Source organism: Astatotilapia calliptera, chromosome 12 (genome assembly GCF_964374335.1).
Source record: "Astatotilapia calliptera chromosome 12, fAstCal68.1, whole genome shotgun sequence".
Lineage (NCBI taxonomy): Eukaryota > Metazoa > Chordata > Actinopteri > Cichliformes > Cichlidae > Astatotilapia > Astatotilapia calliptera.
In genome coordinates this window covers 21424914-21439759 of record NC_137433.1, presented here as the reverse complement: position 1 = coordinate 21439759, position 14846 = coordinate 21424914, and the positions used below count along the sequence as shown (strand labels likewise).

At 41.9% G+C, this 14846-nt stretch overlaps 1 protein-coding gene across 4 annotated transcripts in view; it reads right to left on the bottom strand.

Annotated features, from left to right (window-relative positions):
- emid1 (EMI domain containing 1) overlaps positions 1-14846 on the bottom strand; it is a 56545-nt gene that overhangs the window by 1865 nt on the left and 39834 nt on the right. For 2 of the 4 annotated variants that reach the window (XM_080308685.1, XM_026186371.2), the window contains 12 exons: positions 12693-12782; positions 12045-12106; positions 11794-11926; positions 10647-10691; positions 10449-10556; positions 8299-8424; positions 5879-5968; positions 3857-3909; positions 3689-3751; positions 2694-2738; positions 2452-2496; positions 120-210 (listed from right to left, as the gene is read on the bottom strand). In XM_080308685.1, coding sequence (XP_080164811.1) covers positions 120-210; positions 2452-2496; positions 2694-2738; positions 3689-3751; positions 3857-3909; positions 5879-5968; positions 8299-8424; positions 10449-10556; positions 10647-10691; positions 11794-11926; positions 12045-12106; positions 12693-12782 — 951 coding nt within the window. Of the gene's footprint in view, positions 1-119; positions 211-379; positions 465-2451; positions 2497-2693; positions 2739-3688; positions 3752-3856; positions 3910-5878; positions 5969-8298; positions 8425-10448; positions 10557-10646; positions 10692-11793; positions 11927-12044; positions 12107-12692; positions 12783-14846 lie in introns of all 4 variants that reach the window. The other 2 variants (XM_080308687.1, XM_080308688.1) reach the window with 2 other exon arrangements.

The window sequence follows — 14846 nt, the reverse complement described above, 5'->3', positions numbered from 1 at the left end:
ACATTTCGTAGTTCAGTTACTGATTATCAGAATTTGCTTTTAGCTTCTAACACTTTAGATCTTGTCAAGAAGGTAAGTGGGGGCCAGCAGTTCTGCGGGTGAGGATGTCTCAGCGTTACCTGGCCAGATGATAGCCTCCAGCAGTGTCACCCTGCGAGTCAGAAGCTCAAGGTCTGCCTGCAAGTTGTGGAACATCTGCAAGCTAATGTCCTATCAGAGAGCAGTGACAGGGGGGGACTGTGTGAGGGTGTGGAAACACGAGCCCGAGTCCTGGGGCTGCTCGTGACTGTTCCCACCCCTCGGTAGGTAGAGTGGGGGTTTGAGTCGCCCACCTTTGACCCCTGCCTAAAGCTGACCCTGCCGCAGGCCTCCTACTCACCATGAATACCGATCATAGTCTCGAGGATTAAAACCCTCTCGGCTAAGATCTTCAGCGCCTCTCTGATCTGATGTATTCCGTCCCCCTGTGAAGATAGATACAGCCGTCAAGGTAAGGAGCACAAGCTAAAGAACTGCTCGCCAAGGTGCAAGTCATTTTTCTCAACACAGTCCAGCAGTTAGAAGGTTAAAACAGTCCACACATCTGCCCAGCACTGTCAGATATTATCCATTCCCTGTATTTCTCTACGCCGCCCTCATACTCGGAGCATGCTTCCATATATAGTCAGTCTCTGCCATGCTGGGCTGGGCAACATCAGCATGCACATTATGGACCTGCATCATGCTGGTGACATAACACTGTTCCAGGATATGCATTTGATCATGCCATCTGCATCTTTTTGTCAGGCAGCAGTTCAGCCAGGAAAATATGTTTGCTTTAGCGCTACAGTTTCATTCTTAGCACTGTGGTTACAACAGTAACCCACCATCACCTGACAGAATGAAGCCAGACTAGATTTACTCTCAAGTCTGTTGTCTTTTGTTAAAGGATGAGCTAACAATTCACGAGTCATACCTTCAAACAGAACACAAGTAGATGAAAAAGAAATATAGAGCATACAGAGACAGCTAAAAGTGTAGACATCACAAAAGAGAGCGTGCAGACAATAGCTGATGATTTGGGTGATTCCCACTACAAAATGCAGCAATTAATACAACCTTATGTTTAAAGAAAAAAGGCAAAGTTATTATAAACAATGTAACTTTAGAGATGGCAGCAGCATTTCTGATTCAGATTAAACTATGTCAGATTTGGGACAAAGGACGTTGTTATTAAGACACTGATGGTCTCCAGAGAACAAATTCTAGTTTGTGAATCATCTCCTGAATGAGCTGGAGGCGAGCATTTGTCGTTTTAGTAAAATATCTTAGCATTATTGGTTAATCGCCATGATGCTCGATACAGGTTTTCAAAATCCCCTCAGGATGAGTCTTGATCCTCTGACCGTTCATCCTGCATCACAATCACGTCATAAGTTTAATCTATCAATAAGCCGCACCTCCTAAAAATCAGTAAACATATTATGCTTGTTGGCTTTAATGCAGCCTCACAGACACTCTTTGGAAGTTTACATCTACTTTGCCTTTTTTCTGTTTTTAACCGCACTCTGTTATTAGTCATTAGATATACTTTTAGTTGATTAACACATCCAGATAAGAGAATAGTTTATTCAGTATAGCAATTTAGGACAAATTCATGCAAGGTTGCATTGGGGGAGAAAAGGGGATAGCTGTATCCACTCCACTCACACCACATCAACACCTCTAAACCAACACCACCCACCACTGACACATATGGAGTGATTTGGCATATACATTTCGCACATTTCTTCTGTGAGTCACTGAATATTCGATAGTCTGTGAAATCAGTTTGTTTTAATTCACATGGAATAATAAAGAATTTTGCCTTTAAAAGGACATGACCGCATCGAGCTGTTCTCTTGGTATGTTTTTGTATTTTTAGATGTATATGCCAAAGTCAGATGCTGAAAAGATGACTGTGAAAGGTAGCCATGGGGACAGCAGCTTGCAGAGGGAGCTTTAGGGTCAAGAGGACAGCAGTCCAGAGCACACCCCGAGGACCAAACAAAAACACGTTAACGTACAAACACACACAGATCAAACGATACAGTCATATATGATCAAACATAAACAACAAAGTAAAGCAGAGACCACGTGACAATCAACAGTCTGAAAAGTCTGAGCCTGAGAGAAAAAAAGATGCTGCTCAATCACCACTTTGTGGTCAATCACCACCACAAATATGGTGACTGCAAACAGATCAAAGCATAAACTGAGAACTTGGCTACACAGTGAAGAGATGATGACATGAATAAAAATATCTTACATTTGGATTGCTCTTGTAAAATGAGAAACAAGTGAAAGAAATGTAAGGATTAAGCATACGTTTCATGCCTAATATTAAAACTTTTGAAACCTCCTGACTACGACTTCTTGTTCAGGTTGTGTGTCACCATTTGAACTGTGAACTACCAGCAGCTGGCATCTTACCGGCAATCCCTTCTCTCCCGGTTCTCCTTTTGGTCCTGGTGCTCCCTGTGAAGAAATGTTAACAGAAAAATTGGTGTGATGCAGCAGTTCACATCAAAAGAAAGAGTACATTCTCTCTCTGATTGCAGCTTTGTTGGTCAATGTGGTTTACAGTGCTGCTGGTGAATGTAGTTTATACTAAAATAACCCAATATGACAGGGTGTTGATATTCTCCCCTTTTCCACATGCAGAGGTGGCTTACCGGCTCGCCGCTCAAGCCCCTCTCTCCTGGGTAACCTGAAGGTCCCTGAAAAATCAAAGACTTGTGTCATTAAGTTGTCAAACAAAGAAAAAACAGCTAAATCTTTCGAAAGAGTCCCTTAAAAAAACCAAAAAAACAAACTAAAGCTTTTTCCCCTTCGATAGTTCTCATTAACATTATGGTTGTGAAAAAAAAAGTACATCCTCTCTCACCTCTAAGGTTTTACATATTAGAGCATAGCAGAAAAAAAAAATCATCATTGTATAGTCCTGATTACATTCTATCACTATTTATGTAACAAAAACAAATCCAAATTCAGAAGCAAGACAAAACCGAGAAGCGAAGAAAATCTGAAACAGAATGGCTGGAAGAGAAAAGAATCGTTGTGTTGCAATGAACCAGACAAAGTCAAAAACCTGATTCAGATGCTGTGACGGGGCCTTAAGAGAGCTGTGCATCAACAAAATAACAGTGAGCCAAAATTCTTCACGCTGATTACAGTTGCTTCAAGTTATTACTGCTAAAAGTGGTTCAAGTAGTTTCTGAATGATGGGGATTATGATGAGGAACACATAACCATGAAGATAAAATGTTAATTCTTTGTGTTTTTAATATTTATATTATTATCATTATTGCAAGAGAAGAACGCACAAAGTGACATATTTATGGGTTGATCGTTGTATGAGATATAAAAGTCTGAAGACATTAAGCACCGCACATATAAATCTAAATAAACATGTACTTGCTTATTGAATCATCTGATTGTCTTGCATATATTATGTTCTTTAACTGCATTGAGAACATGTTAATAAATATTAATAATAAACTAATATTGTCTTACTGTACCGCACTGCACTGCATGTGCTTTTTTACTTTTCTCTGAATATGTCTACAAACTTGTCTTTTAGCTAAGCTTTTTATATTTTCAAAAATGTAATTAACATGCGCTGTGCCTCCATCCAACAAATCAATAATCTAAGCCAAAGTTTACTCACTCTCTCCCCACGTTCTCCCTTTGGCCCCACGGGGCCCTGCGTTCCAGGCACTCCAGGTTTTCCCTGTTTTGAGGCAGAGAGGAAATTGAAAATGACACAGATAAATTTGTACAAAAACAAATCTAATGCAGCGACTATCGTGCACTGCTGTGCTGTGAGCAAACTTACATTTTGTCCTGCTGGACCAGGAGGTCCTACCGGGCCTTTAGGACCTGGGGGACCTGAAAAACAGATTAAAAGATTTATATTAGCACAAGAGTTTTGTGTTTTACACCTTTTTAACCTGACATAGTGACACACAGAACCTGTAGGTGTTCATAAGTTTATGTTATCAAAGCCTTTATCTTCAAAATGGAGAAGAAAGATCAGTGGAGATTATGAAAAGCATATTAAAAGAAATAAATATAAAAAGCATCACTGACAGGCATCAGTATATACAGTTAGGTCCATAAAAATATGGACAGAGACAATCATTGACTTTTAAATGAAACAACTCAGATGCAGTTAAAGTGCAGACTTCCAGCTTTAATTCAGTTTGTTGAATAAAAAGATTGCATAAAAATGTGAGGAACTAAAGCATTTCTAACTCAATCCCTTCATTATAGGGGCTCAAAGTAATTGGACATATTTAATAACTGAAAGCTCAGTCATTCATCAATGACAGCCTGAAGTCTAGAACTCATGGACATCACCATGATGCTGGGATTCCTCCTTTTTCATGTCCTGCCAGGCCTTTACTGCAGTAGCTTTAAGTTTCTGTTTGTTTGTTTGTGGGCCTTTCTGTCCGAAGTTTCATCTTCAACAAATGAAATGCATGCCTAATTTCTTTAAGATCAGGTGACTGACTTGGGCATTCAACAATATTCCACTTCTTTGCTTTAATAAACTATTGGGTTGCTTTGGATGTCACGCAGTCTTCGTGCAGTCTTCTCTTTATGGTAGACTTGGATATCAAAATGTCTGCCTCCTGGATAGTGTTGTTCACTTGTTGTTGTGAAGGAGTTTATCATTACCCTGCAAATAATTCTGCAATCATCCACCACTATTGTCTTCTGTGGACGTCCAGGTCTTTTTGCATTGCTGAGTTCACCAGTGCTTTCTCTCTTTCTCATTATGTACCAAACTATAGATTTTGCCTCTCCTGCCATTGTGGCAGTTTTTCGGATAGGTTTTTCTGTTTTCGCAGCTTAAAGATGGCTTGTGCAGCCTGCATGGAGAGCTTTGGCTTCGTATACCCTTAAAAGAAAACTGAAATGAAAGCGTCTACACATTTTGTCCATGTCCATTATAGAAGTATAATTAGAATTATTATTAGAATTATAGAATGTTTCCGAAAACAGGTAGAAAACCAAAACTTGTGTCAGTGTCCAAACTGTACACAATAAAAATATAATAACACAGAAAAAGATCATAACACAGTGAGATACTGCACAAGATGTTTGTTCATTCAAACTGTAAGACATGCAAAGGGGCTGTGTTCATTTTGCATATTTGAGTTTGTTTAGAGTGTATACAGAGTTGTGACCACACCTAAGTGTAGTCATCAGTGTGTGGACTTGTTTTTGAAGGATATTTCTTTCTTTCTGGACATCTGGTTAAGAATGAAAAACATTTACTGCCTGTAACATTGCACCAGTTTGGTAGTGGCTCAGTGATGAGCTGAGGAGGTATATCCATGGAGGGATGTACAGACCTCTACAGGCTAGGCAACAACACCCTGAATGCCATTAGGTATCAGGATGAAATCCTATGACCCACTGTCAGACCCTACACTGACACAGTGATTCCCGGGTTCCTCCTGGTGTACTACAATGACCTCATGTAGGGGAAGTATGCAGGCAGTTCGGAGAGGATAAAAGAATAAAAGAACTGATACCATTGACTGAGCCCTGCACACTGGCCTGACCTAAACCTAAATGTTTTTTGTCCCACGTTGCACCTCAGTGATCCCCTGGTGCAGAAGACGGGGGAGATCCCCCAGGACCTCGTCTGTCTTCTCATTAGCAGCCGCAGTGTTTTCAGGCATGCATACAAGCACGTGGGGGGCCATACAAACTACTATTGTTGATATTTTGGCAAAATCTACTAACCTGCTGCATAATTTTTCACTTTGATTTTTGTGGTGTCTTTGAATTCAGTCCTGTAGTTTAATATTTTTTAATAAAGCTGTTAAGAGTGTTTAATGCTCACCAATAGGTCCCGGAGGCCCCTGAGGTCCTGGAACAGGTATCCCTCGAGAGTCGTGGAAGGTGTTGGTGAAGAAAGGGTCTTTTCCACGATCTGGAAGTTGAAACAGAAAATGCACGTGTGTTTAAAGGAAAGCAGAAGCTATTGGTAAAGTTAAAATGAGTTCCTTTAAGCAGAAAAAAAATCCACTTTTGTAGCTTCACCATCTAAACAAACTCTTAAAATACCATTAATTTATTTTCCTCAGTTATAATACTGAGTTGAATTTATTTGTCATGCATTTCATTCTATAAAAGGAGACTTGTGATATGAGTAACATCATCTGTCCTCCCAATGAGCTCCACAGAACAAATTATATTTTGGTTATATTTCCATATTGTGCTGTTTTTGATTAGGTTCTAATTTGGTAGCCAAGCTCGATAAGCGAGCCATATTTTGCCTGTGCCAAATAAGAAATTGGTCATTCACCAACATTTCATAAAGAAGCAAAATGGCAAAATATCTCATAATAAGAAACATGAACTTCTTGATCCAACTACATGCACCCTGTTAGGCATCTTAGTGGATGGTTAAGTTTTTGTGTGACAAATCAGCCTTACCTCTAGAGGGCAGTGTACTCCAATAAACAGTCAAACTCAATCTCACGACTTCGCCAGGGCAGTAAAATATACTAAACTGTAGTTTGATACGTATAAAAGTTCAACATGACATAACAAAAAAGTTTCCACTGTTGAACAGCACTGACTGTGCATGCACAGCCACATGTGTTCGAAGAGGAAGGGCCAGTTGAAGAGGGTGGTTCATGTGTGAATGTTAGAGGAAATGTACGTTTGTTGGGTCATTTTATACTGTCAGGAAACACAGGTCCAATCACAGCATGAGGCCTCAGGAGAATTAGAGAGAAGGTGGAGGAAGAGAACCCAGAAACATCCTTCAGCTGCCTGATTCTTGTTGCACACCACTAAAAAAAATCAGGGCTGCTTTTTTGTATCTGATACTCTTCATTTCCTGCTTACAACAAACTGGAATCTGTGGCTTGACGTAACATGAAAATCTGCTCGACCACTAACAAACACTGAGGTCATGCTTTTAAACAGTCCTGTTCTTAAGTACTACGTGTTGGCCGCTGGTTTAGGAACCCTCTCCAGTCCTGCAGACGGGAATTCCAACATCCTGATGCAGATGTCGAAGCCAAATAATCCAGTGTTTTCCAAAGGAAGCTCTGCACAGAACCCCCGTCTTATGTTCCCTGCTGTTACTTTGATGTGAAAGAAATGACCCACAGTTTCGGAAATAATCATGCCAACCTCTAGCCTGCGTCTCCACACAGGAACCCGGAGCCTGCAAACGGGTGTGCTGCATATTTTGTTTTTACCACTGAACCCATGTATAAAACCCGCCTGTGTGCTGACCTTGGAAGAGCTGGTGTGGGCCCCCATCTGTCTGTCACCCCCTCCACCCCCACCTCTTCCCTCAGCTGCCTGAGCGACCTACATCTGGAAGCTGTTGAGTGACATCAGGGGTGGACAGGTTCTCATCCCAGCATGTGAAGTCTGTGTCAATCTCTCTGTCTCTGACTCCATTTAACACTCTTTGATTCTGTCCTACTTGGCTGGTAGACAACAAGGAGCAAGTAGCAGTTAAAGGATTAACGTCATCTTGCCTGTTTCCTATTCTCTTTGTTTCTTTTGTAAGGCTGCTATAGACACGTGAACATTAGTTTAAAGAGTCAAGCTGGAAGTCTTTAAAATTGATGTCACCCTGCCTGAATCTGTGTGCGTACACAAGCTGATTTTGTTTGGACGTGGAGTAACAGTGACTGGTTTGGCTCAAAAACACACCAATTCATGCGAGAAGGTGGTGACATCTGACATGGACCTATTTACCATTTGGACATCTAGGTCCGTTAATAATAGGTTATGAAAAGTCATAACTGGAACCAAAGTAAAAGAGCAGAACCAATTTTTATAAACAAAAAGGAATAAAGTCACATTTAAATGGAATATACAGCAAATCAAGCGGAAGTGGGCTGTTTTTAAAAAGTCCTAACAGCTGACGTCCTTTGAGATGGAGATGCTTTAGTTTGACAATAAAGAGACTGAAAATAAAAAATAAATTGGGGTTTATGGAGTTAAATAGAAGTGTTGTACCCCAAATCCCCATCTTTGCTTGAGGCTGACAGCTGATGGCTACATTACTAGGTAGTAGCACAGCAGTTAACAGCAGTTAAGCGAAAAGGTGTAAAAAAAGTTTAGAATAAAAAAATATTTTTTTACTAGTTCTACTAAACTGAATTTGAACTTTGCTCCTTAACAGCGTGAAATGATTCGATTTATCAAAAACCTAAATGGGTATTTTAAATGTTTGTAGTGAATTAGTGTCATAATAACTACATGAGGTCTCTTAGTTGCGCAGGGTCTTACTGTGGTCTGGTTCTGGGATGCGGGCACTGGCTGGTGCTGGGGAACCTGCAGGGCCCGGAGGCCCCGGTGGGCCAGGCGGGCCTGGAAGACCTCTCCCTCCTGGCAGTCCTGTTGGCCCACGTGGGCCTGGGAGTAGACATGACAGAAAAATCACCATGGTGACAGACGTTCTGTACAGCAGGGATGTGTCACAGCGAAATAAGACCTGAGTTTCCTCTGAAGAGGCACAGCTCATGGCAGAATGATAAATGACTGTGGCTTATGTGACGACAAGAGGACAAACAACAGAGAGGAAAAAGATTAGATAAAGTGTTGAGTGATGCAACATAGTGTCTCTTAGGAGTGAGTGTGTGTCTGTGTCTACATGTGGAGTAAGATCAGGAGCTAGACTGAACAGGAGAGGTGTATAAACTTTCTTTTGTCTATAGTTAACTAGAAGATGGTCTTTAATTTACCAGTGCTGGCATCTTTACAATGGGAAATTCAAATAAACACAATAAACTCTGCAAAGTGTTGCTTGGACTGGTTCACAGTAAATTAAATGCTCTCTACATACACAAAAATGGCAAATCTGTAAGTGCGCATAAGCAAAAGGGACCCTCGTCACCCCCAAGCGTTATTTTGAAGATGGAAAAAAGCACCACAGTGACATCTGACCTCATTGTTTGGATTCCTCTGAGGTCAGGCTGTATGCTGAACACAACCTCTCGCCCTCCACCACCTTTTTTGTATATATACTAAATGACATTTCATTATTTACAGATTTTCAGCATAATATATTGCATCTGATTTGACATTTTTACTGATCGCAGTAAAGAAACAGCAGCAAAACCAGCTGCTTTGGCTACTTCATGAAGATCGCAAGCTGCAAGATGCAGCACAGTGTTCAGAGGGCCAGAAAAAGCAGCTCTTTAAAGCCTTTGTGACATATTAGGGAAAACAATTTCAGTTTTTCTTCTAGGATAGGGGTTCCCCAGAGCAACTATGGGATGATATGGCAAAATATTAGTCAGCATTTTAATACGACTCTCCTGTAAGTTATCAGGGCTCGTATCATATCATACAACATCACTTCTCCTAACTACAGCTGTTCACTTTTGATTTTTCCCACAACCTCTGGCTTAAGAAACATATTTATCTACATTTAGCATGACACTGGATGCATTCCAGGCCTGTGTTTATCTTTCTCTTTGAGTGTTAAAAAAACAAAAATAAAAATCAGTACAGTAAAATAAGAAAACCACAGCGCTGCTTTTGGATACCTATGAAGTAATGGAGATAGAAAAACACCAACACCAAAGGGGCATATGGAAATCATAAGGCTCTGGGATTTCGTATACGTATCGCTTGTGTTCATTTCAATTGAAGTCACATGGTGGGTTTGTAGTTCAGCGTTTGCTCCAAATCTCATCTTTACCCAGCAGCAGGCAGAGAGCAGGGGTCACATGTTAGCCTGAGAGGAGAGGCACTCCCTTCACGATCCACAGCAGAGGAATAACAGCTTATAGCAAGAGCAGATGTTGTGACACACTTATAGACCGCCATTTACTTTATTCATTATTCAAGTCACAGCTGCCTCCGGATTTACGTTTTTCCCCGCAGGTCATTTATTATTTGTACATAACAACTGAACTCTGAATCTGTGGAACAGATTTATGATCCCGTGTCTGTTCTGGCTGCCGACCATGAAAAGCAACACATGTTGGGGAGTTTATATACAGTCAGAAAACAAATACTTTGCTACTTTGCTTCTGGAGCATGCACTTTTTAGAAACCTATGATTTTCAAAGCCAACCAGCAAAATACTCAAATTCCAGTAAGTTACCAGCAGGCCTCAAGGGGGGTTGGATTGTCCCAGCATTTAGTGCTGGAGGGTCTGCACGCCGACTGAGAGGTTTGAGGGAAAGACAAACGCTCTGGATATGGACATCACAGGTCAGGAGGAGATACTCTCCTGTTGTTTTCATAGCCCTTTGGCCTCTTGTTAGCCATTGTTCCACAGACAATAGTGACTAGATAGGCAATAACTAAACAGCTGATCTGACATACCCTCTCTCTTAGTGGCACACATGCAACTTTACAACAGGACGAGGTTTATTTGTTACTCTTATCTCTGCTAACAAAGACCTTTTCCTTGAGTCCACCGTTACCTGCTGGTCCAGGGGATCCTTTTGATCCAGGGGCTCCAGACGGGCCCCTTGCCCCGGCCCCACCTCGAGGCCCAATAGGACCTGGCAGCCCTTGAGACCCTGGCTTCCCTAAGAGAAGGAAACAGCCATGAGTAATCGCAAAGCCCTAACTGGTTTACATCTTAAGTAGTTTTACATCAACTGAAAGTTACAATTTACCATCTCTGCCAGGAAGCCCATCTCTTCCCTTTTCACCCTGAGGACCTGAAATTAAAACAGGAGAGGTTTGATAAAAACAATCCAAGTATAATCCACCAAAGGATGAGGTGCAAACAGTCACAGGAAGAATGTGTCATTGTGTTTATAGGTCAGTATTAGGGCTCATTAAATGTTTTAGCTAGAAAATAAAACATTTTTAAAGTGCCAATTTTATATACATTTTAAAGGGCTAGTTAATTCTAACACAGGAAACTGATTTCCCTTACCTAGGCAACTCTTGGGGTTTATGTAAAGCTTTGGTTGTAGTGATTTTGGGAATACTTTATTAAAAGGAAGCAATTTTACACATCAGATTTCATTTGCAGCTCTTCCATTATTGGAAACAGTCGTATAAAACCTGCAGAGAACAGCGTAAAGACATTAAATGATTTCATTTATATCAGAATCTATTAAGGTCTTATTCAGCAGAACCTCCACCAGAACAGTTAAGCAACACCCCACACATAGTGGTGCTGAAGAACAGGCAGAATGAGGAAAATCTAAACCAAGCCTTCACTATGCATTACATAAGAGTGCACTTTGGCCTGAAGGTGGCACCAGAGGAAAACTCACAGGGTGCTGGTTTAGAAATGGTTTATCCTGTGGGGAGAAGGAACTGGTTCAGAAAGATGTTTTATATTTCTGATTTACAAATGGATCAGGGAGCTTTTTCTTTGACACAGGGAGCAGTGGATGAGCACTGGGGAGTAACTCAGCCAGAGCGGTAGACCAAACAGCACTCAATTTCTCCAGGTTTGTCTCATTTAAGACAAATAAAAGTCTTTAATTTGAAAGTCCAGTAAATCAAATCTTTCTCTTGCTGATGGTATAACAACACTGATGACTGCGTCTTTAGCTGCAGCCAGTGCTGGGCTCAACTCCAGGAAAGGAGAGGACGCTCACAGAGCTGAAAGAGAGCTGCACTCTGACTTTTGTTAAAGGAAATAAGTGCGTGTGCATTGGGTGAAACAGGATACGAGCAGAGGTGTGCAGGTAGCGAGCAGGAAAAGCTGCAAGGAATGATTTCTGACTTAATTATTAAACGTAAACGTTGACGGAACTAAATGGAAATGCCTAAACTTGACACGTGAGAGCAGGATACACCTACCTGCAGGTCCCTGCTCACCAGGAGCTCCCTGAGCGGGCACAGCCCCCATCAGTAACGAGGTCTCTGGAGCAATTCCCACTTTACCCTGAATGTGGCGATGCGATATGGAGGCCGGAGCTGTGAGTAATTGGACCTGGTGCAGGAAAACATAAAACAAGCGCAGGTAATTAAAACAATACGATTGTTTAATGTAGGCCAGTCACGTTCCTCAGCGTTTCACATGCTGCGTCTGAACAAGTAAAAGTCTTCACCTTCTCCTCCAGCGTGTTCAGCCTGTCGCTCATAGCAGTGATTCGACTGCAGTTGAGACAATCTGAAAAACAGATTTTAGTTGGAGGAATCAGACATGTAAAGATGTGGCATACCTACTTTTAGGATTAGGCTTAAACTTTTTCTTTGATAAAGCTTATAGTGAGAGCTGGATCAGGTGACCCTGAATCATCCCCAATTATGCTTCCAAAGGCTCAAGCTGCTGGTTGACCTCACATGATCCACTGAGCACTGCTCTTTTACTCTTTTCACTCCCCGTGTGATGAAATGTCATTAGCTTTGTGCCTTCTTTCTCCTGCGGTTTGTTCTTTGTCCTCTATAGGTATCATGTGCAATGTGCTGACCCCATCACCCTGCTATTGATTGTTATTGTTATATCTTTGTTTTCCACCCTGGGCCTGGTTGTGAGGTTTTTACCTCCTAAACGGGAGCTGTTGTCTTCCCTCTGTTACCAACTAAATTACCAAGTTCTTACTTAAACCATCTCCCTACCTTTGTACCTAAAAGATCTTTTCCTCACTGTGTTATGCATCCTGAGATTAATTTTGTTGTGGTTTGGCATTACAAGAATAAAACTGAGATGAGAATTGCCGTCTAGTCAAAATAATATCGTATTCACAGTTACTTACTGGAGATTGCTTCTCCCGTGCGTGCAGGTGGCCGGCGTAGAGTAGATGGTTTTCTTAATGCCTCTTGAGCTACAAGCCGGTTTCCTGCATCTGTTTAAACCAAAAGACAAAGTGGAATAAATGTCAGTTCTGTGTTTTGCATTTGAAGTTTTTATAATTTCCTGAGCTTGACAACATAATATTTAGATCCCAAAAGGTTAATTCTGTTCATCTGGACGTAGCATTTTCAGTGGGAAACGTTTCGCCACTCATCCCAGTGACTTCTTCAGTCTCAGCTGACTGCAGGTTTCCCCAACCTTATAAGCAGTACCTTTGCACAAAGGTGGTTAGTGAGTGTATTTTCTAGTTTACCAGTGGCATTAGAGCTAAAATGATTGCTTGGGAAAGAAAAGGAAACCATACATCATCATCTGGTTTAAGTAAAGAGACTAAGACAGGAGTAGGCAACTCCAGGCCTCAAGTGCCGGTGTCCTGCAGATTTTAGATGCATCCTTGATCCAACATGGCTGATTCAAATTGCTAAATTACCTACTCACCATCTCTTGAAGTTCTCCAGAGGCCTGGTAATGAACTAATCATTTGATTCAGGTATGTTGGCCCAGGGTGAGATCTAAAACCTGCAGGACACCAGTGCTTGAGGCCTGGAGTTGTCTAACCCTGGACTAGGACAACGCTCATCTCTGATTCTCACCGCCAAACTGTAGGATTCAGCATTCAATTTTGTGTTTAACCTAATGTCATCACTCCAAGAATTCAGTTACAGACTGTGTTGTGGGTTCTATCAAGATGTTTCACATACATGAAATTGAAAAGACCTCTGTGCTGTTTCTGTCCTCCAGGTGAGCCAGACAGAGCTCAGAAAGGGAAATTAACAGTGACAGTTGCAGCTCTTGTATGTGTTACATTTCCAAAGAACAAACACTGTGCTGCATTTCAGCCGAATTGTTTTGCTTTTGCCTCGTTCCTTTAAGGAGGATAGCATCGCAAGGCCTGGGAAAGAGGGCGTGTGAAGACAAACAATAGTTTCCTTGTTGAAAAAGAATGGGGCAGTCTCGGTCCGCATTCTGTTTTGCCTTCATTTTATGAAGTGTGGGAGTTTGTGTCCCAGGGTTGTAGATGATTTGAATGGGCAGACCTCTGTGGAAATGCTAGACTGACTCCATTGTCTGGCCTGGGCTGGCTGTGGTTGGCCCAGGTGCTCCTGATACAAACAAGAGGCTGGGTTCAGCACCTCATTAGCCACCAGGAAGCATGCCTTTCCATTCAGTGGCCAGCGGCCACAGTCGACGCCAAGTACTACACTGAACGAAGCCATGAAATAGCACCTGCAACACAGAGGTGAAGTAGGACAACGGCATTTTTCTTAAACAGCTTCGCGTTTTGTAGCATCGAGATGTCATAATCTGTCTCTATGCACTGCAGGCCCGGAAAAGGAAAATAGAGCGCTTACTGTCATGAAGGAAGAATGAACGTTTTGAAACCTGAGACGTAAAAAGCATAATGAGTTCAGATATTACCCAAAGAGGGGAGAGTGAAAGGGCAAAAGAGGAGTATGAAAAGTTCACAGAGCACATGGTTTAGGGTAAAGTGAGACTGCTCCAATAATACCCCGGCCCCGCCTCTCCTCGACCTCTGTGCTCATGATTTCACTGTTTTGGGTTCTGGGTATTTCTCAGAGGATTACAAGTGTAGATGGATTCAAACCATGTAATGTTATGGCATGACCTCCGGATTGTAGAAAACTCCTCCATGCTTCAGTAACAGCATAAACCTTGCACAGAGACGAGGACATTTCGATGTCTGCTTCACTCTTCTGCAGCGTACTTCAGTCTACACGGAGGAAGGCAGAGGAGACAAAGAGACGTGTCTATGTGCATGCACATCCTGCAGGCTTTTCTCTGTGAAGCCCACTTCATATAGATGGCTGCATTCAATTACAAAGGTAGGAGGTGGGGGTGTGGGGGGGGGCTCAGGATAAGAAATCTAGCTCTCCCTCCTCCCCTCCTGACAGCGCGTCTTTTCCCTCTAAAGTAAAGAACATTCAAGCGCCAAGATCCCCTCACCCACACTCGAGCTATTGTATGAAGCATTATGCCGGCTTTGGCACAAGAACTATAGCCTCCCACACACCTCTTGCACACTTTCTCTGTCTCT